This window comes from Saccopteryx bilineata, chromosome 9 (genome assembly GCF_036850765.1).
Source record: "Saccopteryx bilineata isolate mSacBil1 chromosome 9, mSacBil1_pri_phased_curated, whole genome shotgun sequence".
Classification (NCBI taxonomy): domain Eukaryota; kingdom Metazoa; phylum Chordata; class Mammalia; order Chiroptera; family Emballonuridae; genus Saccopteryx; species Saccopteryx bilineata.
This window is the reverse complement of record NC_089498.1, coordinates 33,833,964-33,861,648: the sequence shown is the minus strand read 5'-3', so window position 1 is coordinate 33,861,648 and position 27,685 is coordinate 33,833,964. Positions and strand designations below refer to the sequence as shown.

At 48.5% G+C, this 27,685-nt stretch overlaps 1 protein-coding gene across 2 annotated transcripts in view; it reads left to right on the top strand.

Moving 5' to 3' along the window:
- The window catches only part of COTL1 (coactosin like F-actin binding protein 1), a 53,283-nt gene extending 38,577 nt beyond the window's left edge, over positions 1-14,706 (top strand). For both annotated transcript variants that reach the window (XM_066242439.1, XM_066242438.1), the window contains one exon: positions 13,371-14,706. In XM_066242439.1, coding sequence (XP_066098536.1) covers positions 13,371-13,481 — 111 coding nt within the window. In that variant the 3' untranslated portion in view covers positions 13,482-14,706. The remainder of the gene's footprint in view (positions 1-13,370) is intronic.
- Positions 14,707-27,685: the final 12,979 nt, after the last annotated feature.

Below are 27,685 nucleotides of genomic sequence, written 5' to 3'. Positions count from 1 at the left end.
CCAGTGGGAGAGCCGGGTTGCATCTTGAACTGCAGGTGCCATGTAATATTTTAACCATTACCTTTTGCATTTCCACCTGTGCAACTTAAAAAGGTTTATTATCTGAAGCAATTACAAGACCTCATATCAATACTACAGATGCAAATATAGCCGTTTAAGTTACAAAGAGTCAGTTTTGCTAGCATAATGGTGTCTTGTGACAATTATTAAAATCATGCTGATCCTGGCCCTGGCCAGTTGGCTCAGTGGTAGAGCGTTGGCCTGGTGTGTGGGAGTCCCGGTTTCAGTTCCCGGCCAGGGCACACAGGAGAAGAGCCCATCTGCTTTTCTACCCTCCTCCCTCTCCTTTCTTTTTGTCTCTTTCTTCCCCTCCTGCAGCCAAGGCTCCATTGGAGCAAAGTTGGCCTCAGCACCGAGGACGGCTCCATGGCTTCCGCCTCAGGTACTAGAATGTCTCCGGTTACAGTAGAGCAACGGCCCAGATGGGCAGAACATCGCCCCTAGTGGGCATGCCGGGCGGATCCCAGTCGGGCGAATCCAGGAGTCTGTCTCTCTGCATCCCTGCTTCTCACTTCAGAATAATAATAATAACAATAATAATAATAATAATAAAATACTGATCCTGGCATATGTGTATGTTTCCCCTTTGTTTAATAGGGACTTGTCCCCTAAGGGACCTTCCAGATGAGCCATTCTAGATTCCATGCTTTGGGAACTGGATCACTTTCCCAGCTGCCTTTTGTCACTAGTTCCATGTGAAGAATAAGTGGATTGACTTTTAGTTTAAGATTATTAATACACCCTTGGTTTTTTTCTGAAATAGAAGTCATATACCCATATCCTTATGCTTTGTGAAATGTAGAGCATGTGAATTGATGCAGATACTCTGAAATCAAGAAGGTTTCATTGCCTGATCATGAACAGGTCTTTCTTCTTCCTGGGCCTCAGTTCCCCCGTTTATAAAGTAAGTTGACTTGCTGTATTTTTTTTTTTTTGACTTGCTGTATTATATTGTTTCAACATATTCTGTAATTTTTCATTTTTTTAATGGGCTTTATTTATGACAACATGTTACCTTTAAAGGAACCTTACTTTACTTTGTCGGATAGAAAAACCCAGGATGTGCAGTGGTCTGGAGGGTAGTTTTTTGAGCCAGATGGCATGGGCTCAGAGTTCAGCCCCACCACTTACCTGTGTGGCCTTGGGCAGATTGCTTCTCCTCTCTGGGCCTCAGTTCTCTGAGCTCTAAAACAGGAGTAATATAGTATCTGCCTCTTTGGGTTGTTGTGGGATTAAATGAGTAAATATAGGGAGGGTGCTTAGAACCATGTTCAGTGACATGTGGAATTATTAGTTTAGTGTGCGTTCTGATGGCTTCTAAACCCCAGGAGCAGGGTCAGCTTAAATTCTGGCCCTCCTCCTACCTCGGGGCCAGGTGTACCCAACACTCCTCTAAGAGGGTACTTTTGTGTGCCCCAATGGTAACATCAGTAGTTTTAGTGTATCCCTGCCATGTATCTGACACTTTTAAGGACTTGCCACATACTAAATCGTTTATTCTCTACAACAAGGCCAGTTCTGTCATTGTCCCCATTTTATAGATGAGAAGCCTGGGGCATGGGAAAGTTGAAGTTATTTGCTCCAGGTCCCAGCGCTTGGTCATGGTAGAACTCTGCCTGGAGCCCAGACTTTCTGGTCCTGAAGCCCCAACTTGATCATCTCACCTTATTACACATCCCTCAAAGTCCAGCTCTCAATAAAATGTTCTGAGGCCACATGTGTTTTGGGAACTCTACTTTTATAGACGTATGTGGCACATGAAAGGCTCTGAGAAGTTCTGCAGGAAACATACTTTTTATATTTATTTGTTTATTTGTTGATTTGAGGGCGGGAGAGATGGAAAGTGGGGGAGAGAGAGAGAAGCATCAACTCATTCCACTCAGTTATTCCATTTAGTTGTGCACTCATTGATTACTTCTTATCTGTGCCCTGATAGAGGACCGAACTCACAACACTGAAAGACAACACTCTATCCATTGAGTCACCTGGCCAGGGCCTTTTTTTTTTTTTTTTTTTTCCGGCCAGGGCCTTTTTTACATTTATTTTGAAATGTACTGATTCTCAATTTTTCTTGGTGGTTGAACTTTTAATTTTAAAGTGGTCACTAAACATGATTTCTCAGTGCTTCTTTAAAAAAATCCTACAGACCCTGGCTGGTTGGCTTAGCAGTAGAGTATCAGCCCGGCGTGTGGAAGTCCTGGGTTTGATTCCCAGTCAGGGCACAGAAGAGAAACGACCATCAGCTTCTCCACCGCCCCCCCCCCCCCCATCTTTCTCTCTTCTCCTCTCACAGCCATGGCTCAAATAGTTTGAGCAAAGTTGGCCCCCAGCACTGAGGATGGCTCTATGGCCTTGCCTCAGGCACTAAAATAGCTTAGTTGCTGAGCAACGGAGCAGTGGCCCAGATGGGCAAAGCATCCTCTGGTAGGGGCTTGCCAGGTGGATCCTGGTCAGGGATCTGTCTCTGCTTCCCTGCCTCTCACTTAATAATAAAAAATATAAATAAATAAATATTCCTACAGTGTCAAATAGAAAAGATAATGGGCTTAGGGCAAATGAGGCCCAAGTTGATATTCCAGCTCCAGCAGCTGTTAGCTTGAGGACCTTGGGCAAGTAATTTTAAATCTAGAATTTGTTCTCACTTATGAAAAAGAAGCTGTTAATTTTCCACAGAGCTGTTGGAAGGATTGAAGAAAAGCAATGGCTGTGAAAAGGGTTTCTCCCATTTTGGTAATTGGTGAACTCCTATTCATCCTTTAAAACCCTAATTCTTTACCCCCATTCTACCAGCCTCAAATAGGTGTCTCTAAAAGGTAATCTTGAGGGCAGGGACCATGGCCATTTTATTATGTACTAGGCCCATAACAGGTGCTTAAATAGACCCTGAAGAAATGAATCTCTTTTTTTTTTTTTTTTTTTTTTTTTTTTCATTTTTCTGAAGCTGGAAACAGGGAGAGACAGTCAGACAGACTCCCGCATGCGCCCGACCGGGATCCACCCGGCACGCCCACCATGGGGCGACGCTCTGCCCACCAGGGGGCAATGCTCTGCCCATCCTGGGCGTCGCCATGTTGCGACCAGAGCCACTCTAGCGCCTGGGGCAGAGGCCACAGAGCCATCCCCAGCGCCCGGGCCATCTTTTGCTCCAATGGAGCCTTGGCTGCGGGAGGGGAAGAGAGAGACAGAGAGGAAGGCGCGGCGGAGGGGTGGAGAAGCAAATGGGCGCTTCTCCTATGTGCCCTGGCCGGGAATCGAACCCGGGTCCTCCGCACGCTAGGCCGACGCTCTACCGCTGAGCCAACCGGCCAGGGCCAAGAAATGAATCTCTTTACATAGACTATAGACTGTGTCTTATTCTTTGTGTATTTCTGGGACAGAGCCTAGTAAATCTTCAATAAATGTCCTTTGGGTTGAATTAAATTGTAAGAGCCAGTTACACTCAGGGAGGGATATGATGAGGGCTGATTGGAATGTCCAAAGGCCCTGCTTTTGTTTCAGTAGACAGCAGAGGAGAGCACTGGTTGGGTCTGCTGAAGAATCTACACACCTCTGTTTAATGAGATTTACGGGCTGCTGCTCCCCCATGCAAAGCGTCAGTTGCTGCACAGCATTTGGAAACCATTCATTGCCTCCTCACTGCTCTTCTGAGGTTTCAGCTGTTTGTGTTCATGCTTCTTCAAGCCCATGGTTCATGGAAAGGCCCTTATGCTCTCAGAACCAGCAAGGGCCTTTTGTGTTGGTGCATTTCACCTGAGTCTGGGCTCAGGCAGCGGGGCTTTTTGTTGCTTGTGTCATATATTTAAAATACAAACCATCTGAAGACAAATACAGAGCGCCTCAGCAGCCCATGAAGGGTGATGCCAGGTGTAATGTGTATAGGGCCAGGCTTGTTCATCACGAGCCACATGCTGTCACACTCCCGGTAGACATGAGGGAGTCAGGTTTAGAGGGACGAGTCCCAAGGCCAAGGGGAGTGTTGAATCAGATGCCAGATAGTATGGTGGTCAGTCAGAGCCCTGTGGCCAGCTTTGTGCTCCAGGGTTATTTTAACCAAGCTCCCTGAAAATTTGGGATGATAATATCTAACTCATGGAATTGTAAAAATTAAATAAGATACTGTGCATAAGTGTCCAGTGTATATGTGTTCAATGTAGGTACTGTTGACTCATTTTTTCAACTTTTGTTAAAAGTGAAAACAGTCTGGTGTTTACCGACAATAAACAGCTGTGAGTATGAGTAATATTTTTAAAAAAACAATTGAATTATTTCTTTGGGAAAAGCTCCCCAAAGTGAGTGTAGCTAAGGAAGAAGAAATGCCAGGTGCACCTGACCAGGCGGTGATGCAGTGGGTAGAGCGTCGGACTGGGATGCTGAGGACCCAGGTTCGAGACCCCAAGGTCGCCAGCTTGAGCGTGGGCTCATCTGGTTTGAGCAAAGCTCACCAGCTTGGACCCAAGGTCGCTGGCTCGAGCAAGGGGTTACTCGGTCTGCTGAAGGCCTGCAGTCAAGGCACATATGAGAAAGCAATCCATGAACAGCTAAGGTGTCGCAAGGAAAAACTGATGATCGATGCTTCTCATCTCTCTCTATTCCTGTCTGTCTTTCCCTATCTATCCCTCTCTCTGGCTCTTTCTCTGTCTCTGTAAAAAAAAAAAAAAAAAAAAAGAGGAAATGCCAGGTGCAACTTTGACCAGGCAGAAATTGAAGACCTAAACCTGGATTTTATCTTGCTTATCAGTTGATTGATAGCAGGGCTGGTTGGAGCTCTGGGTTAAGAAGGATTCTGAGGTTAAGTCTGAATTCAGTGGGACAAGTGCATGATTGGCTTGTGATGTCTGTTGTGGATACAGGAGAAGAGAGTACAGTCTGTTTCCCATATTCTTGCCATCCCTGATCGAGATGGAACCTTTTTCAGAAATCAGGCAAAGTACAGTCAGGGCTTCAGTGTCTGTGGTCAGAAAAGTAGGGGTCAGATTCCAAGCAGTCCCCCAAATGCTCAAGAGATGGGTGGCCCTGCAGAGGTGAGGATTTGAGGCATATGGATGGCTGCCCCTAATAGCTTTTGGCCCACACTTATCCATAGCGTGCTTTAGGATGTCATGCCTCCTGCCCTCCATCTGCGTTGGACAGTTATCCCTGTGCCCATCAGAAATGTGACTGCGAGCCTCCCTCTTGTCCTTCGTTCTCTCCTTGGTGAGGTCGGGTCTCATCACTCCTGAACTATGATGGTGACGCAGATGCCTTTGTTACTGAACCTGTCAAACACGAGACCACATCATTTTGATGTTTGTTTTCCGCTTCTCTGTGATGACTCATGCCTATTGTAAGAACCTGTTCTTTTTTGAGTAAATTACACCTTGCTGGAAGGATTTTTAAAACCTTGGTCTTTGAAGCACTTGTGAACAGTTGTAGGAGGCAGGCGTAGGAGGTCCAGGAGGGGGTAGACAGCTGAATGCCCAGTGGGTTTGCTGCTATGCATTTTCATCTGGCTCATGTTCAAACTGCTGGGGACCAGCTGCTTTTCTTCAGCACGCCAGGGTCTCTGGTTTATAATTAATCTTTGCCCACTTGGGGAAAAGATACATTATTGTGGCCAGCATGTATCTTGTCCGCCACCTGCTCTGTCTCTCACCAGTCGGGGAGTCTCTCTCCTGCGTTCTTTTGCAAGGGTTTGGGATGGGCCTGCGACTAGCATGCAGCTTTCCTTTTGAAAGCCAAACTGATCCCAAAGGTGACTTTTCTATGCTAGTTTTCTCCATTGCCCCTTGGATTCTGGTGTCCAAGTTAGAAGTTTGTCCTACATGCTCTAGGTGCAAATCCACGGGTCTGGTGGGAAAAGGGCCGAAAGAACCTGTTGTCCAGCCCTCTTCTTTCACAGAGATGGAAATCAGGGCCCAGAGCCATTGACTGCTTCCTTCAGGGCATTTTACAGCCCGTTGCTTCTCTTTCTGCTTTGAGTGACCCCTAAGAACTGGAATTTTGACTTCCCAGAACTGGAGTGTCTGACATATAATAGGTGTGCAAGAAGCATGTGTTTGCTGGAAGAATGAATTGCATTAGCTCACACCGTCTTTGGATATAATGAAGGTCACATCTCCTACCTGGCCCCACTTTATAGAAACATGCATTGCTGACATCACAGACTTAACTGTCAAACACTCCCCCTTCATTCCCCCCCCCCCATTCTCTGCATAGGTCAGCAGCCCATCACTGACCTAATGTTCCAGGGAGAAGACCTGACAGTTCTGCCCAGCAGACCTCTTCCTTGTCCTCCCATGGCTTAACCCTGTCCCCAGCTTTTGGGTGTGCAGCTGGAGTTGCCATCTTCTCTCTGCAAGGGCAAGGAGATGGTGGTGTCGCCGCGATGGTTACTCAGGATTACACAGTCTTCCCTTCATTAAAAAATAAATGGTGGCCCTGGCCGGTTGATTCAGTGGTAGAGCGTTGGCCTGGCGTGTGGGAGTCCCGGGTTCGATTCCCGGCCAGGGCACACAGGAGAAGCACCCATCTGCTTCTCCACCCCTCCCCCTCTCCTTCCTCTCTGTCTCTCTTTTCCCTCCCGCAGCCAAGGCTCCACTGGAACAAAGTTGGCCCGGGTGCTGAGGATGGCTCTGTGGCCTCTGCCTCAGGCGCTAGAATGGCTCTGATTGCGGCAGAGCAACGCCCCAGATGGGCAGAGCATGCCCCCTGGTGGGCATGCCGGGTGGATCCCGGTTGGGCACATGCGGGAGTCTGTCTGACTGCCTCCCCGTTTCCAGCTTCGGAAAAATACAAAAATAAATAAATAAATAAATGGTGAGGATGGAGAAATCACTGTGGGGTGAGAGAAGAGGAACTAGCCACTCCCTGTGCCTTCATCTCAGGGTTTCAGAACACGCCTTTGCATCTCAGACTCCCCTAACAATCTTGAGAAGGAGGGTGAACCTAGGATCATTATCTAATCACCCTTGAGCACTTGTTCTGCACTGGGTACACGCATAGAGCGTCCTAGCCCTTCACACACTCATCAAATCCTCCCAGCAGTCCTAGGATGTGGGTCCTCTTGTTGTCCCCATTTGCAGATGAGGAGACCTAGGCTCAGGGCAGGTAAGCCAGGCTGCTGGAGAAGCACATGGACAGCTGTCCTTATTTGTATTTGGCCCCAACGCTGTAGGACTAAAGCTCGGGTTTAAACTCAGGCAGTTGCGAATCATTTAAAAAATGAGATGATTTAAAACAAAGGATAAGAAAATATTTCTGCACTTTTTAAACCAGGCTTGCAACTAGATTCTCAACTGTGTGCAGAGCCCTGGTTCCTAACCCCAGTCCTTCCTAGAGCTGCTGCCTTCCCCAGAAGCAGACTGATGTCTCTCTCACATTTTTGAAGCAGGAGCATATGTGCACTTGAGAAAAGTCACAGGGACAAAATGTGTCCTCAACTTGATTGGTGCTCATTTCCAAACCTTCGGGGGGTCATATCTAGCTGGATGAGTAGTCTTCCTTTGACAAGTCCTGCTGGGGCAGAAAAGGAAGACCCCTGCCTGGAAGCTTTTAGCCAGGGTCACAGCATTCCGGGACATGACAAAGATCTTTCTAGAACCACAGATAACAGTGTCCCCAGACCGGCACATTTTGCCTAGAAGTGTTTGACATTTGGCTTAGGCAGCTTTGATGTGCTGACAGGGAAGGGCCGGGCAGCCAGGAGCAGCACAGGAAGCGGGCGGCAGAGGAGAGGGGACAGGAGAGAGACGAAGGCCAGGACCTCACCCCACCCCCCGGCCCCTGCCTTGAGGTTGCTCTGTGCCTGGGGAGAACTGATCCCTCTTATGATCCTCTTGTTGCTTTTCTATCAAATGAGGGGGCGAATGTTAGGGTTTCAAAGGCTCTTTCAGCTCCATCCCCTCCCCTTTCTTTTTGTTAACCAAGGTATAATTTACCTAGGGGAAAACACACAAATCCTAGGTGTACAGATTGATACATTTTTGAATTTTAAAGTTTTGAATTTTTGTACATACCCTTGAAACCCCCACCCAGATCAAGACCTGGAACATTTCCAGCCCCTGGAAAGTACCCCCTCCCACTCTGATCAGCTGTAATGTTTTCTGATTAATGATTCTCCTTGGGGCCCTGGCCGGTTGGCTCAGTGGTAGAGTGTCGGCCTGGCATGCAGGAGTCCCGGGTTCGATTCCCGGCCAGGGCACATAGGAGAAGCGCCCATCTGCTTCTCCTCCCCTCCCCCTCTCCTTCCTCTCTGTCTCTCTCTTCCCCTCCCACAGCCAAGGCTCCACTGGAGCAAAGTTTGCCCGGGCGCTGAGGATGGCTCTGTGGCCTCTGCCTTAGGCACTATAATGGCTCTGATTGCGGCAGAGCAACGCCCCAGATGAGCAGAGCATCGCCCCCGGTGGGCATGCTGGGTGGATCCCAGTCGGGCGCATGCGGGAGTCTGTCTGACTGCTTCCCCGTTTCCAGCTTCGGGGGGGGAAAAAAAAAATGATTCTCCTTGGCTGAGCAAGTATCCCTTCAGACTCCCTTCTGTTCTCTCCAGCCCTGCACGACCACTGGCCACGTGCGGCTGCTGAGCACTTGAAGTTTGGCGCGCTGTACTGCCATGTGCCTCATGTGTGCAGTGCCCACTGGCTTTGTAAGACTTACTGTGGGAGAAAGAGTATACAGACCATTTTGTTAATGCTTTTGTACATTGATCACGTTAAAATAGCAACATTTTGAAGATATGTGACAAGAGTTAGACAAAATGCTATTACAATTAATGTCACGTGTTTCTCTGTTGCTTTTCTTAAAGGGGCTACTAGAAAATTTGAAATTCCCTATGTGTTGATGCTGTCCTGGGACCTGACAGTGTTCTTCATAGGAAGGAATTGCCTCTTTTTTTTCTCTCTCTCTCTCTCTTTTTTAAAGCTGATTTTAGAGAGAGACAAAAACATTGATCTGTTTCTGTGTGCGCCCTGACCGGGGATCGAACTGGCAACCTTGGCATATCCGGACAGTGCTCTAACCAACTAAGCTATCCAGCCAGGGCAGGAATTGCCTCTTGAGTAGTGTTCCCTGCATCTGCCCCAGTAGCTGTCTGGTGGCACCTGGAGAGTACTAGAGACAATGACTGAGAATGTGGAGGTGTGAGCTTGGTGGGGAGGTGGCCATGCTTTGCACAGACATGTTCTTATGGTTTTCAACATGGTTAAGTCCTTACAGGCTCCTTCTGGTCTCAGGCCTTGACCCCAGGTTCAGGTCTGGCTGCCCACAGAGTCTTTTATGCTTGTTTCTGCCTCTTTTTATTAATTGATTGATTGATTTTAGAAAAAGAGGAAAAAATGATAGAGAAAAACACTGATTTGTTGTTCCACTTATTTATGCTTTCATTGGTTACTTATTTATTTATTTATTTATTTTACAGACAGAGAGAGGGACAGACAGACAGGAATGGAGAGAGATGAGAAGCATCAATCATCAGTTTTTTGTTGCGACACCTTAGTTGTTCATTGATTGCTTTCTCATATGTGCCTTGACTGGGGGGGCTACAGCAGACCGAGTAACCCCTTGCTCGAGCCAGCAACCTTGGGTCCAAGCTGGTGAGCCTTGCTCAAACCAGATGAGCCTGTGCTCAAGCTGGCGACCTCAGGGTCTCGAACCTGGGTCCTTCACATCTCAGTTCGATGTTCTATCCACTGCGCTACTGTCTAGTCGGGCGTTGATTATTTTTTTTAAGTAAGAAGAGGGGGTGATAGAGGGACAGACTCCCGCATGCACCCCATCTGTGACCTACCTGGCAACCCCTGTCTGGGGCCAATGCTTGAATCAACCAAGTTACCCTTAGTGCCTGAAGATGATGCTAGGACCAGCTGAGCTATCCTCAGTGCCCAGGGCTGATGCTTAAACCAGTCGAGTCACTGGCTGTGAGAAGGGAAGAGAGAGAGGAGGAGAGAGAGGGAAAGAGAAGCAGATGGTCGCTTCTCATGTGTGCCCTGACTGGGATCGAACCCAGGACCTCCATATGCCGGGCCGATGCTCTGTCCACTGAGCTTACTGGCCAAGGCTCCATTGGTTGATTCTTGTATGTGTCTTGACTAGGAATCAAACTTGCAAATTAGTGGGCTAGGGCCTGTTTCTCCCTGTTTTTAAAAACACACAATCAAGCGCACACCTGAAGGTGCTGGCGTCTTCCTTGTCAAGTCCAAGGCCCACTCTGCCAGGACTGCTGGAGGCGGAAAAGTGTGAGGGTCTTTTTGAATTGGGTTTTAGGTTGACTCAGACCTTTTAGGGACTTTTTGTAGAGTCCACACCCTGAGGGGAAGAATCAACTCACCTTTGAAGCCTCTGATGGTGCCTAAGCATCCTGGGTTGGAGAGGCCTGTGAGGCCTACTGGGACTGTCTCTGCTTGGCCGTCCCCTCCTGCCTGCTGTTTTGGGTGCTGGTCCCCATAGCGGGAGTGGATGAGGTTGCTTTTTTATATACTTTTGTTTGATAGAAGACTTTTTTGCTAATCTTTTGGTTTTAAATATGTCTCTGGTATGTGGCTTAGGATCTGAGGTTGCTTCTTTTGTAGTTTGAGACAGCCATTTTTTAAAGGTAATTTTGTTCATTAACATTTATTGTTATGTTTTATTAAATTCTATTGTCCTGTTTTATTCCTTATTTTGGCCACAATTTGATTTCTCATATACTTGGGATTTTTAGGTTGGACTGTGCTCGCTGTAGATTTCTTATCAAACTTCCTTCTTAATCTGAGTCTTCTAATGGCTAACAGACACAAACAGGAGTGTTCTATTGCTTTAGATTGCCATATATAGCTATCACGAGGCAACAAGACTTTGGACTTCCTTCTACAGGCACCTTGAGCTGGAGGCTTCCTCCTCCTGGGTCTGCACTCTGCCCCTCCCCCATGACACTGGGCTCAGGGTTGAGAAACACATTCATTCTCGGTTCTCCTTTCTGACTCCTACATCCACTCGTACTGATGACATAGACAGACCCTGAGCAGCACAGTAGGGAATAGGAAGGATGTTTAGTCATCCCGGTCTAGTTATACAGTCTCTCCAAGCCCACCTCATCAGTCTTATTGTAAATAAAAAGCTAATATACTGAGGGAGGATTAAGTGAGAAAATGTGTGAGGCAGTGCCTGCCACACACTAGTCACCTGATAAATATTAACCTCCCCCTTCTCCCTCCCTGTTTATATTCTTAGTGGCTCAACACGGCAAAGTTTTTGTTCATACTGTAAAACTTGACCTTGAGTGATCTCCTGGTTTAGTCATTCTTCCTGGAGGTATGGTGACTTATTTTTGTATTCGTATTTTTTTTAATTGAAGTAAAACTTAATGTAACATAAAACCAGCCATCTTAAAAAATATACAATTCAGTGGCATTTAGTACATTCACAGTCTTGTGCAACCACCACCTCTCTCTTGTCCCCAAACATTTTCATCATCCCTCAAAGACCCCAGACCCATTAGCAGTTACTCCCTGTTCCACTGGCAGCCACTCATCTACCTTCTGTCTCTGTGGACTTGCCTTCTTTTCTTTTTCTTTTAATTTTTTTTTTTTTTTTTTTACACAAACAGAGTCAGAGAGAGGGATAGATAGGGACAGACAGGAACAGAGAGAGATGAGAAGCATCAATTATTAGTTTTTCGTTGCAACACCTTAGTTGTTCGTTGATTGCTTTCTCATATGTGCCTTGACCGGGGGGCTACAGCAGACCGAGTAACCCCTTGCTCAAGCCAGTGACCTTGGGTCAAAGCTGGTGAGCTTTGCTCAAACCAGATGAGCCCGTGCTCAAGCTGATGACCTTGGGGGTCTCGAACCTGGGTCCTCCGCATCCCAGTCCGACGCTCTATCCACTGCGCCACCGCCTGGTCAGGCTGGACTTGCCTTCTATGGACAGTTCATATCAATGTCTTTCATTTAGCATAATGGTTTTGAGGTTCATCTGTGTTGTGGCATGAATCAGGACCTCATTCCTTTTTATGGCTGACTAATATTCTGTTGTGCGGATAGATCATATTTTGCTTATCCATTCATGTGTTGATGGACATTTGAATTGTTCCCACTTTTTGGCTTTTATCAATAATACTGCTAGGAATATTTGTGTATAAGTGTTGGTGCAGATGTATGCTTTCATTTCTGTTGGGTAGATCTCTGGGAGAATTGTTGGGTCATATTTAAAGGGTTTTAAGAATTAAAGTTTTCCAATCCAGTGTATGGCAGTATCTGGTACACATAGGTGCTTGATAAATGGTGGTACTTGTTTATGTTATTTCCTTGTGGAGTTTTTTTATGTGATTGATTTTCTGACCTTCAGACTTGGTCATTTAATTTTGGGAAAATTTTCTGCATCTGTCGCCATTCTGAGATTTTTTTTTTAATTTATTGAAGTCATATGATTCACATATTGAAATAACTGTTGATTCCCCATGTCTCAGATTTATCTGATAAGCCAGATCACCTGCTTTACTGCTTTATGCTACAAGTATTTACTGAGTGCCTCATGTGTGCCAGGTCTATAGGGCTTTGTGGTTGAAACTTTTATACCCTAAGAGGGCACAGTGACTGCATTTAGCCCCATCACATGGTATGGTGTTTGTTAAATAATAATGTAAATGCAAACAAACCCTCTGCCCTCAAGTAACTGAGTGTGACTGGAGAACCCAGTCCATACTTCGTGCGTTCAGTGCCTGGGCTGATCATTCAGACCTGGGACTGTAAGCCCTGCACCATTATGACCAGGGGTGCCTGAAGCTAGCTTATACTAGCTCGCAAGAGCCAATCAGGTGTCTCTTCCCAACTCCATGTACAATGATGTCATATTGGGAGCTTGAAATCAACCACCATAGGAGTATTTACACCATGGCAATGGGTAAAAGCTACAGATCAGGGCTTCTCTCCTTTCTCTTTCCTTCTCTCTCTTTTTGAGAGCCTGGTGTTAAACATTTACCAGCACAACAGCCTGCCTTTCCAATTTTATCTCCTATTATTCTCCTGGTGGTGGTTTTTCACAGATGAGTTAACTGAGGCACAGAGAATTGAAGAAACTTGTCCAAGGTAACATAGCCAGAAAATGATGACTAGGATTCAAACCCACATCTGACCTTGGCTCGTCTTCATGGTTTTGGGACTACACAATACCTTGACTATATCTATTTTATTATCTATAGTCATATATTTTTTTTTCTGCCTAACCATTCTGTCACTAAATTTTTATTTTGATCGTTTCTTAGTATCTTAGGTGTCAAGACTTCCTGGTGGGTTGCCTGAGCAATGCTTAGATCTTGTCCCTTCTGACTGGGAATTCTGTGTTTTATTTTATTCATGCAGAATTTTGCTAAAGAGTTTGTGATCAGTGATCGGAAGGAGCTGGAGGAAGATTTCATCAAGAATGAGCTCAAGAAGGCTGGGGGAGCCAATTACGACGCCCAGACGGAATAACCCCAGCCCTCGCCCTGCCCCTTGCCAAAGTCATTTGCCTGCTCTCCAGTGGAGGGGACCGCGGCCTCAGCTACCAGCCCACCAGCCCACCAGGGAGAGGAGACGCAATGAGAGGCAACACCCGCCGCCCTGTCTGTCACCCAACTCCCCTCCCCTGCTTCCCTCACACGTCCTGTTATGTCCTATCTTGCAAAGCTCATGGCTCATCTTTCTTTTACCTTCTTTTCCTTTTGTCCCCCTCTTTCTTATTCTGAAGAAAAAAATCATTGTGATGCCAAGATCATGCACATCCTCAGATCGGAGGCACCTCCTGTGGTGGTCCCTTTTCCTGGCATTTCTCTGAGACTGCCTGGCCTCCGCCAGGGCCTCATGTTGCTTCCGGAGCCGGGCCAGTGCTGCCATCTTGGTTGTCCTTGGCTTGCCCGCCTGCTTACCGCCATGGAGGCAGCTGTACCAGGAGCCACGCCATTGATGGCGGCCTTCACAAGCACACGCATTCGCCCCACATGTCAGGCTCAGACCTCCTAGAATGTGCTGCAGGGCCCCTCACCCACCTCATTCAATGTTGCCTAAGCTACAGAGATGGATGGTGCTCGGTGGTGAGAAGTTTAGGCCTGACTCAGACCGAAGGAGAAGAGATAAAATTTGCCTTAAAAGTTGCCGGGCATTAGCTTTTTGCCACAGGGTCTGAACCAGCCTGTTCCCGCCCTTTTGATTGAAGTCTCATTATGGCATGGAGTGGGGGAAAGGTGTCAGTCCAGATTTGACACGAGTCTTTCAGGGTTCATTTCAGAGGCTCCCAGAGCGATGAGGACGTTAGGGAGAGAGGTCTGGGATGTGGAACAGGAATTCAGGTAGAATTGGGCACTGATTCTTTACTTTCAGGAAGGTCCTCGGCCGGCAGTCAGGACAGCGCAGGCCAGAGCGCCCCTCTGCCGCCTCAGCTGTGTGCGCAGCGGAGCCTGGCCTCCGGGAACCGAACACCTGTGGTTTTAATCCTATGTCTGCACCACAGTCAAAGGATTAGCGTTTTGTTTTTTTGTTTGTTTTTCAGAGAAAGATGAGATTGGCTTGGTTCTTCATGAGCATATTTTATATTGTTCTTTTTCCTGTTTTCCTTGCTCGTTCCATTCGGGGGGAGGAGTCTGTGCTGTATTGGGGTTGTGAGAACATCTGCACTCAAACAGTTTACAGAAATAAATGTTTTTGTTTTTCAAAAAAACAAGTTCGTCTGATTTGTCTTCTAAAGAGCTTTCCTCTAAAAACAAAAGCCATTGTCATCTTCAGATTTAATAGGCATTTATGGAGGTACTGGGGGTCTAGGCACATTCATACTGAGAATCTTTTTTAAATTATTTTTTATTTTTTACAGAAACAGAGCGAGAGTCAGAGAGAGGGATAGACAGGGACAGACAGACAGGAATGCAGAGAGATGAGAAGCATCAATCATCAGTTTTTGGTTGTGGCACTTTAGTTGTTTATTGGTTGCTTTCTCATATGTGCCTTGACCATGGGGCTACAGCAGACCGAGTGACCCCTTGCTCAAGCCAGCAACCTTGGGTCCAAGCTGGTGAGCTTTGGTCAAACCAGATGAGCCCACGCTCAAGCCGGTGGTGACCTCGGGGTCTTGAACCTGGGTCCTCCACATCCCAGTCCAACGCTCTATCCACTGCGCCACCGCCTGGTCAGGCCATACTGAGAATCTTAAATTAGTTTTTAACAACCACCTTAAGAAATAGGTGCTGTCTGTGTGCCCATTTTCTGGAAACTGAAGCTCAGAGAGACTTAAGTATGTGTTATCCCCTGAGGCTACCCAGCTAGAAAAAGGCAGAGCTGGGATTTGAACCTAGGTCTCCTGGTGCCCCTGTGCTGAGGCTTGTGAGGGGAGGGGACAGGCCCTGGAATTGAGGATGATGTGACAGCAGGATTCGGGTATTTCCTGAGTGGCCAGAAGCCTCCCCTCTCTTCAGGGAAAGCTGAGAGAATACCCTTCCTTGGCTGGGCTGTGACATCCTTTCTGAGGTTGTCCTAGAGCATAAAATCTGGACTTCCAGCACGCCAGACCCGGTGGGAACTCAGAATCGGGCCGGAGGAGTTTCAGACTCAAACAACTGGGTTTGGAGGAGCTGAGTGTGGGGTTGGAAGGGGGCAGGGACAGGGCAGAAACCAAAGTCAGCGCAGGAAGGACTCCCACCAGGTGAGGCAAAGCCATGATTAAGCTGCCTTATAATGGCACAGAGCTGAAGGTTGACCCGTGGCCCCTGCCAGCCAGATCTGGGTTCTAACACCTGCTACTCTGCTCACAGCTGTGTGGCTTTAGGCAAGTTAGTTAACCTCCCTGAGCCTCAGTTTCCTCTGCAAAATCAGCAAAAATATTAGCTACTATGATAGGTGGCAAAGCTTAAGAAGAAGCAGGGTTCTAAGAGAGCCTGGAAGGACTAGTTAATACATCATGCCTGCCACTAGGACTTGTTAGTTCTGCATGCCTCAGTTTTCCTACACCCAGAACAGAGGGAGCCACACTGGGTCTCCCGCTGCTAAACCCATGGGCTTTTAGCTCCATTCAGAGAACTTGGGACAATTACAAACGAGGGTAAGTTCCCCCTCTGGAAGAAAAGTTAGGTTCTGTGAAAGAAAAGTACAAAGGGACTAGGCCTGGTCAGAGGCAACGCGGAGGGCTTCCCCAAGGAAGTGACACCTGAGAACTGGGAGAGAGGAGTGACACAGGCAAAGGGGGCGGAGGGACAAGGGGACTATGGAGAGAGGCTCCAGGGCGATGTTTGCTGGGGGGAAGACCACCGCGGCCACTGCCAGCCAGGCCTGGGTTCTAACACCTGGAGTGGAGCTGGCTTTGTATGTCAGGGAGCTTGGTGTTAATGAAAAGCTACAGCTCAGGGCTTTGCTGGGATTGCAGAGGGCATTTGATGGGATCCTGAGGTCTTCAAGGGCAGAGAGAACTTGTCTTTACCATCTCTGTCCCCTGTAACTAGCACTGACTAGGTGTCTGCTGTTTTCTGGCTTCCACCTGCTCCTGTCTCCAAGGACTAGACTGCCCAATGTGGCCTTCATCAGGGCCAGCAGGGGTTCGGGATGGAGCTTAAAGTCTCCTTGCTTAGACAGACTAAATTATTATTATTATTATTTTAATTTTTTATTTATTTATTTTTTACAGAGACAGAGAGTGAGTCAGAGAGAGGGATAGACAGGGACAGACAGATGGGAACGGAGAGATGAGAAGCATCGATCATTGGTTTTTCATTGCGTGTTGCAATACCTTAGTTGTTCATTGATTGCTTTCTCATATGTGCCTTGACCACGGGCCTTCAGCAGACTGAGTAACCCCTTGCTGGAGCCAGCAACCTTGGGTACAAGCTGGTGGGCTTTTTGCTCAAACCAGATGAGCCCACGCTCAAGCTGGCGACCTCAGGGTCTTTACCTGGATCCTCTGCATCCCAGTCCGAGGCTCTATCCACTGTGCCACCGCCTGGTCAGGCCAGACTGAATTATTTGACTCGATGGTCATTTGACAGCTGTTCCAGATGACCCCAAACTGGATCGTGTTAAACCACCGCCGTTTTATTTTGCCCTTGATTTCTGTGGGATAGGAGGAGTGAGTTCAGGAAGTGTTCGGCAAGGTGGCTCTCGCTAGCTGGGGTATCTCATTTGGCTGCATTCAGATCGCCTGAGCTGGATGTCCAAGCTGTCCACTCATGTGGCCAGCAGCTGATGCTGCAGTCGTCTGGGTGCCAGCTGACCTATGGGTCGGAGCACCTGACATGGCCTCATCTGCATGACAATGTCAGGGATGTGGATTTTCTATAGGGCGGCTGGTGTCCCAGAGGACAAGGGAGAGACCGTGTGGCATTTTCTGACCAAGCTTCTGGAGTCACATGGCAGTATTTCCTCTGCACTCTACTGGGGAAGTGGTCATGAGCTCCCAAAGTCAGGGAGAGGGGACATTGACCCTACCTCTCAATGGGAGGAAATGTCAAGATGTGTGTGACCTTCTTTTTAAAGCACCACACTTGCTGTGACCAGGCACTGTGTTAGGCCTGGGGTGCCCTCATGCTCAGGGGCTTGTAAGGGGCTTGGGATGGGCCAGGGGAGATCTACAGTACAACAAGCCAGTAATTGCAGCGGGTATCCCTGTGTCCTCCGGGCGTGGCTGTTCCCAACCCATTGGTCCCAGGGGAGGCATCTGTTTCTCAACTTTGCTGGCCCTCCTGCTGGGCGTTTACTCTCCCAGGAACTATCTGAGGCTGGAAAGGGGGGCCCAGCCCCGGGTGCCACCCTGGTGGGGGAAGGCCTCCTGCTGTCCCCACCCCTAGGACGGGTTGTCTTCATGATAGTACCCCTGCTGCTTCCTGTTCTGTCTCTCAGTGAGCCGCAGAGAGAGGTGAAAACAAGAAGCAAAATGGCCGCCATGAGGAGATGACTCATCAAGGGGCAGGAGGGAGCTCAGTGTGAAGGCTGAGTTGGGTGGGAGGTGGCCAGCCAGGTGGTCAACCTCAGTTTCCTCCTCTGTAAGCCAGGGCCACATCTTTGTCTGTAGTCACGCTGCTATCACAAAATACCATAGTCTGGGTGACAGCAGAAATTTATCTCCTATAGTTCTGGAGGCTGGGAGTCTGAGGTCAGGGTGTCAGCATGGTTGGGGTGGGCCCTCGCCTATGTCACAGACTTCTTCCTGTGTCCTTACATGGTGGAAGGGGTAGGAAGCTCTGTGGGGGTCTCTTTTATAAGGGTGCTAATCCCATTCACGAGGGCTCCACCCTCATGACCTGATCACTCCCCCCCTCCCCTGCTTTAGGATTTCAACATGTGAGTTTGAAGGGACACAGACATTCAGACCATAGCCTTACTTTATGTATTTATATGAGGACTAAACAAGATGAGCTGAGCAAACTCCTCAGTGCGATGTTATGTTAACATTGTGATGCTAGCTACTCTCTGTAGTCTTGAGAGCACATCCTTGTTCTGGTGCGGGGCGGGGCTGTGAGCACCTTCTAGCCAAACACCAAGGCTTTCCTTCTATCCCTGTTTGTCAGTACCACCGCCCATGGGCCCACCATTATAGTCTGGGTTTGGCAGTCATCCTGTCAGGAACACCAATGCCTCAAGGATGTTTTGCCAGAGTAGGCTGACATTTAATGAGCCTTGGGAAGGGCTCTCAGTCCCCCTGATGGATAGGGTAGGGCAGTGGTCCCCAACCCCCGTGCCACGGACCGGTACCGGTCCGTGGGCCATTTGGTACCGGTCTGTGGGCCATTTGGTACCGGTCCACAGAGAAAGAATAAATAACTTACATTATTTCCATTTTATTTATATTTAAGTCTGAACAACGTTTTATTTTTTTAAAAATGACCAGATCCCTCTGTTACATCCGTCTAAGACTCACTCTTGACACTTGTCTCAGTCACATGATACATTTAACCGTCCCATCCTAAAGGCTGGTCGGTGAAAATATTTTCTGACATTAAACCGGTCTGTGGCCCAAAAAAAGGTTGGGGACCACTGGGGTAGGGGACTGGCACTGGATGCCAGCACAGGGTGACGAGGAAGGGTTCAAATTCCAGCTCTCCCACTTACAGGCTGTGTGACCTCAGGTAGGACTGTTTGACCTCTCTGAGGTATACTCAAAGTAAGTCATGTGACCAGGCTGAAGTTCAGTGGGGCAGGGGTTTGTGAACAGAAATCCAGTCTACCCCTTATACCTAGTAAGTAGCTGAGCCAGGATTTGAACCCAGGCAGTCCCAGGTTCAAGCATTTATTTATTAGCTCATAATTTGAGTGCCGCCCCTCCTTCAAAAAAAAACACAAAAAACCTCTAGGACCTCCAGACTCCGGGACACAGGAGGAGACGAGGCTGAGGCATTGGGCTGCAAGCTGCCACAAGTCAAGCAGGGGAATCCTGCCATGGGGCAGTCAGGGCCGTAGTCAGGGTCCGTGTAAACCTGGCCATCGCCCCGCATTGCTTTTAGCCCCTGGAGCAGCCTGGGACCCCACAGCCTGGGGGCCTGCAACACTCCGTTTCTGTTTGAATGTAAAGTCTTAAGTCATAAAACTAAAAGAAAAAAACCTATTTAGAGCTTATTTTTTCCCCAAGATTATGATTTAATTTCGAGCCTTTTCTTGCCTATCAGAAAAGTCCATCCTAATTTAGAAGAGAATTTCAATCCCAAACTGCAGCTCCCTATCCACCCTTTGCTCATCCGCCCTCCCCCCTCCCCCCCCCAGCAGCTCTTGCTGGCCCAGTGATCATGTTTAAACTTCCTAATGGGCCTGGGGGCCTGTTTTTCTCTCCAGCTAGGACTTGGTCCACTTCCCTCCGTGGACCCCTGATCCTGGCCGTCCTCCTTCACTTTCCTGAAGGCCCCTCAACTCTTTAGACACTGGTCTCTGCTCTGACCTGCTTCTTCTAGAAGGTTCCCCCATACCCCATTTAATGGGCTGGTTGGTGGTTTCCAAAAGATATGTCCTTGCCCCAAAACCTGTGCATGGGAACTTATTTGGAATCGGGTCTTGGTAGATATCAATAAGTTGAGGATCTCTAGATGAGATGGTCCTGGACGTAGGCAGGGGTGGGGGTGGAGGTGGGGTGGTCGTGAATCTAATGACCCCTTATAAGAGAAAGCAAAAGGACTTGAGACAGACTCACGAGGGGTAGAGGCCACCCAGAGATGGAGGCCACATGGAGGTGGAGACTAAAGTGATGAGGCCACAAGCCCAGGATCACCTGGAGCCACAGAAACTGGAAGAAGCAGGTAGGTCCTCCCCAGACCTTCTATCTTCTGAAGGAAGCTCGGTCTTGCCAACACTTTAGTTTTAGACTTCTAGCCTCCAGAACTGGGAAAGAATACATTTGTTGATGTAAGAAATGTCCAAACCTAAAAAAAAAAAAGAAAGAAATGTCCAAACCTGTAGAGAATTTTTATAAGAGTTTATTTGAATGAAAGTGATGACACATGCCAGAAGCAAGATCTCAAATGCTCTGGGCAATAACAGCTTTGCGGCTTCTTTTATAAATTTGAAATTAAGGAGGGGACATAAGGAAGGTCGGAGAAGGCAAGGCAGGGATTGGATTATAGGACAGCTATCAAGATTATGTGCTCTCTGGAGGGTTAATACCCCCTTTGAGAGGTGTTACTTCTGGTGTTTCAAAGGTATGTTAACCTAGATGTATCAAGAACAATGGACAGGGGTATCTTAAGACCTTTCACTAAAGAAGTCATAGGTCTGGGGCATGACTGTCCACCTTGACCTGCCCGTTTAGGTGTTTGTGATCATTCACCCTGTGAGGCTACTTTCCATAGAACCTTTTCGTCATAAACACATTTCTGTTGTTTCCAGCCCCCCAGCTGGTCATGGTTTCCAGGAGCCCCAGGAAACTCCCCTCCCTCACTGGCATCTTCTCCTCCCCTCCCCTCCTAACTATGACTCTCTCCAGGACAGGGACGTGTCCTCAGTGCCTGGCATGTGGGTGCTCAGTCAACAGCTGATGAGTGGGACCTCACTGCAGGAGGAGGGGCCCTGCCTGGCTCTCCAAGCCACACACAGACCCTCACAACACTCTCAGGCCAGGATCAAACCTGTTCTGCACTGAACTAGGCAAAGAGGCCAGGGGCTGCCCAGCTTCCTCCACCTGGGAGCTGGCTCCCAGGTCTATGGCTGCGCCCAGTCTCTCCCCCGGGGTAGGTGTGGATCTTGTGTACCTGTCCACCTGTCTTGAGCATCTGTCTAGCTCCTCCTCCTCCTCCAGGGGCTAGAACCCATTACTTTGGTCCCACCCCCCTGTTAACTCTCTGGAGACACTTCTGGGAGGTTGGAGCATGCTCCAGGGCTAGGGTCCCAGCCCAGGCACAGCGCCTTGACCAAGAGTCCCATTGCAGCAGGGAGTTTGGGACGCCAGAGGGCTTGGCTGCAGAGACACAGATCTCCTTGGGAAGGGGACAGCTTCCGCAGCCGTGTGAGCCTGGGGAGGAGGCTCTGACTGCTTGTGCAGGAGACCTGGTTTGGATGAGCTGCCCCTGCAGCTGGGCGGTAAGAGAGGAGAGAGGCCCCTTGAATGGAGGGCTAACCATCTGCCACAGGCTATTTCTGGTAAATCCAAGAGAACTAGCGCAGACCTCGACATGGTGCTTCCCTTGCTGGCTTCACCCCTGGAAACTTCCGTGTCTCCTGTCACTGCTGAGGACATGCAAAGCCGTGACTGGTGTGCACAGGCAAGGCAGACTGCGATTCTTCTGATAAATCCCAAAGCCCAAAGGTGGTATAAATGGCAACTTGCAAAAACGATGATGGTTACAGAATGAGAACACTAAAGCTAAATTTTCAAACAAAATATGATAATACAAATATATACACATGAACAAAATGACATCAATGCCATAGGAGCAAGTGGTGAGCTCTGGGGTGGGGGGAGGTAGTGTCAGAGCAGGACTCCAGCTGCATCTGTTTATTTCATCTCAGTTTAAAAGAGCGGAAGGAAAAAAAGGAGAGAGCTGAAGGAAATATATACAGTAAGATGCGAGCGTCTGTGTAATGGACAGGTGGGAATTTGTTCGATTACTTTCTGTTTTCCGGTTGGCTTAGAAGTTTAGAAACGATTTTGAAAAGAGGCAAACAAAAGAATTCACACAGTGCACCCCACAGCCGCCGGGAGGAGGGTCAGACTGCCGCCCGGTAGCTGATGACATTGAGGTGGAACTGATGCAGGAGTCAGGCGGGAGCTGAGGAACAAGAGACGTGTGCTCACGGAGGTCCAACCGGAGATGTGCTGCTCAGGAGCACGAGTTCTGAGTTTGGAGATTCAGATGCCAATCAATCTAAATGAGGCTGGTCGCTGCTGAGGACCAAGCTGTTGGTCTGAAAGATCAAGGGGAAGGCCCTGGCCGGTTGGCTCAGCAGTAGAGCGTCGGCCTGGCGTGCGGGGGACCCGGGTTCGATTCCTGGCCAGGGCACATAGGAGAAGCGCCCATTTGCTTCTCCACTCCCCCCCCCTCCTTCCTCTCTGTCTCTCTCTTCCCCTCCCGCAGCCAAGGCTCCATTGGAGCAAAGATGGCCCGGGCGCTGGGGATGGCTCCTTGGCCTCTGCCCCAGGCGCTAGAGTGGCTCTGGTTGCAGCGGAGCGACGCCCCTGTGGGGCAGAGCATCACCCCCTGGTGGGCAGAGCCTCGCCCCTGGTGGGCGTGCCAGGTAGATCCCGGTCGGGCGCATGCGGGAGTCTGTCTGACTGTCTCTCCTCGTTTCCAGCTTCAGAAAAATACACACACAAAAAAAGATCAAGGGGGAGAAGGTCCCCAGATGCTTCCAGCGCCCTCCCCCAGGGGTCTCCCTTGTTAACACCCTGGGCCCCCACTGCCCTGGCCTCTGCCACCTGTAATCCCTGCACCCCGTCTCATCAGCCTCCTCAGAAGCCTTCCACGGGGGGAGTTTGCTGCTTCTGGTGTCTGTCCAGCTCCTACAGCTCCGGGCACAGTGCCTGGCGTACAGGAGCCCAGTGAATGCTCACTTAATAAATGGATGCCACCTAAATGGGCTTGCGCCACAAAGAAGTGCCCTGCTTCTCAAATACCCACAGCAAAACCACCTGGCACAGTTGCTAAAATGCAAATTCCTGGGCCCCACCCCAGCTTTACTGGGTCATGATCTTTGGGGATTGTCCCAGAATCTCCATCTTCTGTTTTTTTTAAGTGAAAGGAGGGGAGATAGACAGACTCCTGCATGCGCCCTGACTAGGAACCACCCAGCAACCCCCATCTGGGGCCGACGCTCGGACCAACCGAGCTATCCTCAGCACCCAGGGCCTACACTTGGACCAGTTGAACCACTAATTGCGAGAAGGGAAGAGAGAGAGAAGGGGGAGAGGAAAGGGAAGAGAAGCAGATGGTCACTTTTCATGTGTTGTCCTGACCAGGGATTGAACCCAGGATGTCCACATGCTGGGCTGACATTCTTTTATCCACTGAGCCAACCAGCCAGGGCCAAATCTCTGTTTTTAACAAGTTTACCAAACAATTCTTTGATAAGTCTAATGAGAAGGTCTTTATGGAGGGTACAGCCTAATGAGGCTTTTTGCCAGTGGTTCTTAATGTGTCTGGTCGGGACTGCATTAGCATCGTCTGGGAACTTGGTAAAAGGCAAATTACACAAGCCCTGCTCTGGCTCCTGAGTCAGAAGCTCTGTAGGTGGGCTGAAGTCTGCGAGTAAACACCCTCAGGACAATGCTGATGCTGGCTTGAATTTGGGGACCGCTATTTTTTACCACACTCTCCTCCTTTTGCTGAAAACGAAACTTTGACTCCATTTTAGAAGAATTTTAGAAATGGACTTACATTTTTTCATTTTCTAAGTATTATTTGCCATCATAAAAATATTTAGAGAACAGAGATAGAGAAGATAAAGATACAAATGATGTGTCATACTCTACCTTCCAGAGGTTACTATTGTCATATTTTGGGGTACAGCCTTTCAGACTTTTTTTTTTAAAGATTTTATTTGTTAGACCTTGGCTGGTTGGTTCAGTGGATAGAGTGTTGACCCGGTGTGCCAACATCCAGGGTTCGATCCCCGGTCAGGGCACACATGAAAAGTGACCATCTGCTTCTTCCCTCCTCTCTCTCTTCCTTTTCTCTCTTTTCCCTCCTGCAGCCAATGGCTCAGTTGGTTGATTTGAGCATTGGCCCCAGGTGGGGGTTGCCAGGTAGATCTCGGTCAGGGTGCATGTGGGAGTCTATTTCTTTCCCTCTCAATTAAAAAAAACAAACATCCTGACCACGCGGTAGCGCAGTGGATAGAGCATCGGAATGGGATGCCGAGGACCCAGGCTCGAGACCCCGAGGTTGCCAGCTTGAGCGCGGGCTCATCTGGCTTAAGCAGAAAGCTTGCCAGCTTGGACCCAAGGTCGCTGGCTCGAGCAAGGGGTTACTTGATCTGCTATAGTCCTACAGTCAAGGCACATATGAGAAAGCAATCAATGAACAACTAAGGTGTCGCAACAAAAAACTGATGATTGATGCTTTTCATCTCTCTCCGTTTCTGTCTGTCTGTCCCTATCTATCCCTCTCTCTGACTCTCTGTCTGTCTCTCTCTAAAAAAATATATTGAGATTATGTTGTGTTCATGTTATTGTAACCCACTCTTTCCGCTCACCAATATATGATGAACAAGTTTTCACATCCGTGAGGACTACTATAGTCATCATTTTTTGTGTGGCTTGTACTGGGTGGTTGTACAATTATTATTTTAGCCAACCCTCTCTGGCTAGATATTTAGAGTTTGATTTGGCAAGCTGGTGACTCATAGCCAGATCTGGCCCCCCAGCGTGACTGGACTGCTCGTGTACAGCTGCGCAGTTTGCCAGTGCACAGTTGTGGGGGCGCTGTTCACTTGAACTGAGGAGAGACTGCTGACGCCAGAGTTATATACAGTTCATGACCTGCCCAACAGGACTCGGAGGCCCCATCCCAAATTTTAACTTGGTTGCTAATGTTTAAAAAATGGAAAGATCTCACATAAAAATTCAGCTCTCAAATTTTTTGGACAAATCTGAAGATCCAAAAACACACGGATTACATTCTTACAGTGCAAGGAGGAGCTGAAACTGAGTCCTGGCTGCCCCACAGACTGTGTGGGGTACACTCTGGGCTGTGCCCCCAGCTCTCTAGATAATTCCCTGCCGTCTTTTGACATGTTAATGGTCTGGTTCCTATATGCATTTGTTTGCCACCCCTGGATGACACTTTAAAATATTTGTTGAGCCTGACCAGGTGGTGGCGCAGTGGATAAAGCGTTGGACTGGGACATAGAGGACCCAGGTTCAAGACCCCGATGTCGCCAGTTTGAGCGTGGGCTCATCTGGTTTGAGCAAGGCTCACCAGCTTGAACCCAAGGTTGCTGGCTTGAGCAAGGGGTCACTCAGTCTGCTGTAGCCCCCTGGTCAAGGCACACATGAGAAAGCAATCACTGAGAAACTAAGGAGCCGCAACAAAGAATTGATGCTTCTCATCTCTCTCCCTTCCACTCTGTCTGTTCCTCTCTCTGTCTCTGTCACAAAATAAATAAATTTTAAAATAAAAAAATAAAATATTTATTGGATGAAAGAAGGAATCACTCTTCAAAGCCACAGTTGCCAAGAGGCAGAGGATGCTTTCTCTATTTTATTTAAACAGCCCAGATGGGCAGTTGCTATGGCAACTGTGGGTCCCTATATAGTAGACTGCTTCCAGGATGATCAGAGTATCCACCAAGAAACAGCACCCTCCCACCTACCCCCACTCCCTAACCCTCTGAGTCGTCACTTCCAGTGTGAATGTAGTTACAGTTGTTGAGCAGGGTAAGCAGGCTTGCTTTGGGATAGAATGCTAGCCCTGTACAAGGATTTCTTGTATTATTTACCTCCCCATGCATTCATATTCTGTCTGCCAAACAAGCTGCACTCAGGGAGGCACAGATTTGTTTCTCATTTAAAAAGAAAATCAAAGATGAATAGGAGTAGCTGATGTCATGTCATGGTTGAGTAAATGGGTTCTAATTTAGGCCCTACCATTCACTTGCTATGTGACCATGGGCAAGTTACAAAACCCCTCTGAACCTCAGTTTTATCGCCTTATAAATAATAATAGCCTGACCTGTGGTGGCGCAGTGGGATAAAGCGTCGACCTGGAACACTGAGGTCGCCGGTTTGAAACCCTGGGCTTGCCTGGTCAAGGCACATATGGGAGTTGATGCTTCCTGCCCTTCCCCCCTTCTCTCTCTCTTTCTCTCTCTCTCTCCTTCTTTTCCTCTCTCTCTCCCTCTTCCCCCCCCTCTAAAAATTGAATACAGTCTTAAAAAAATTAAAAAAAAATAATAATAGCAACAGTGGTCCCCACCTTATAAGGTTGCTGCAGAATAACCGATACGTGATTATGCATGAAGCACTCAGCACAGCGCTTGGCTAAGAATGGCTGTCATTCAATTCAGAATGGCCATTAACACCCATTACTATGAGGAACCACTAAGGTCATCCAAGAAAGCTAGACCAGGGCCATGGTATAGCCCTCCTTGCTGCCACGATTATGAATGTATTGTTGGGTCTTGGGGCCAGATTCTGCTTGTCTCCCCCCCCCCCCCATCTAGGTCCTTGACCTGTGGTGTGTAGTCCCCGTTCTGGGTAATAACCCTTGCTACTCAGCATTCATGCTCACCTTTTTCTAGTGCTGCTGATGCTGAAAAGTTAAAAATGAATTACTTCCTCACACTCTTTTAGAAATAGAGTCTGGGTACAAATGTGGTTGTGCCAATTAGATACGTTCACATGAGATTTGGAAAGCAGGATAGGGGAAGCCATCTTTCTGTGGCCTGTTTTCTTTTTTTTTTTTTTTTTTTTTTTTTTTTTTTTCATTTTTCTGAAGCTGGAAACAGGGAGAGACAGTCAGACAGACTCCCGCATGCGCCCGACCGAGATCCACCCGGCACGCCCACCAGGGGCGGTGCTCTGCCCCCCAGGGGGCGATGCTCTGCCCATCCTGGGCGTCGCCATATTGCGACCAGAGCCACTCTAGCGCCTGAGGCAGAGGTGTGGCCTGTTTTCTCTCAGCAAACATCTTTTCTTTTTCCTTTTTTTTTAGAGACAGAGAGACAGACAGGGACAGGCAGACAGGAAGGGAGAGAGAGGAGAGTCATCAACTCATAGTTGTGGCACCTTAATTGTTCATTGATTGCTTTCTCATATGTGCCTTGACCAGGGGGCTCTAGCCAAGCCAATGACCCCTCGCTCAAGCCCCTGGACTCAAGCCAGTGACCATGGGCTCAAGCCAGTGACCTTTGGGCTCAAGCCAGTGACCGTGGGGTCATATCTATGATCCCACGCTCAAGCCAGCAAACCTGTGCTCAAGCTGGTAAGCCTGCATTCAAGCTAGTGACCTCAAGGTCTCAAACCTGGGTCCTCAGCAGCTTTCTGGTTCTCTGCCTTGCCAGCTGTGGCAGCTCCTTGGGGCGGGGAGGAGTCAGTTCTGCCGTGTCCGGGGCTGATTTCCACAGGTGGACTTGGAGCTGTTCCTACTCCAGCCATCAGTGTTGTAAGCACCTAACACTTTGGACTGAATTGCTTTCTGCTGGAAATACTTAGACCATTTCTGCATTGAGCCTGACCCATGCCACCTCCCAGCATAGCCATCCCTGCTGGCTGCCTGCCCTGACCTCCCATCACCAGCTGGGACTTG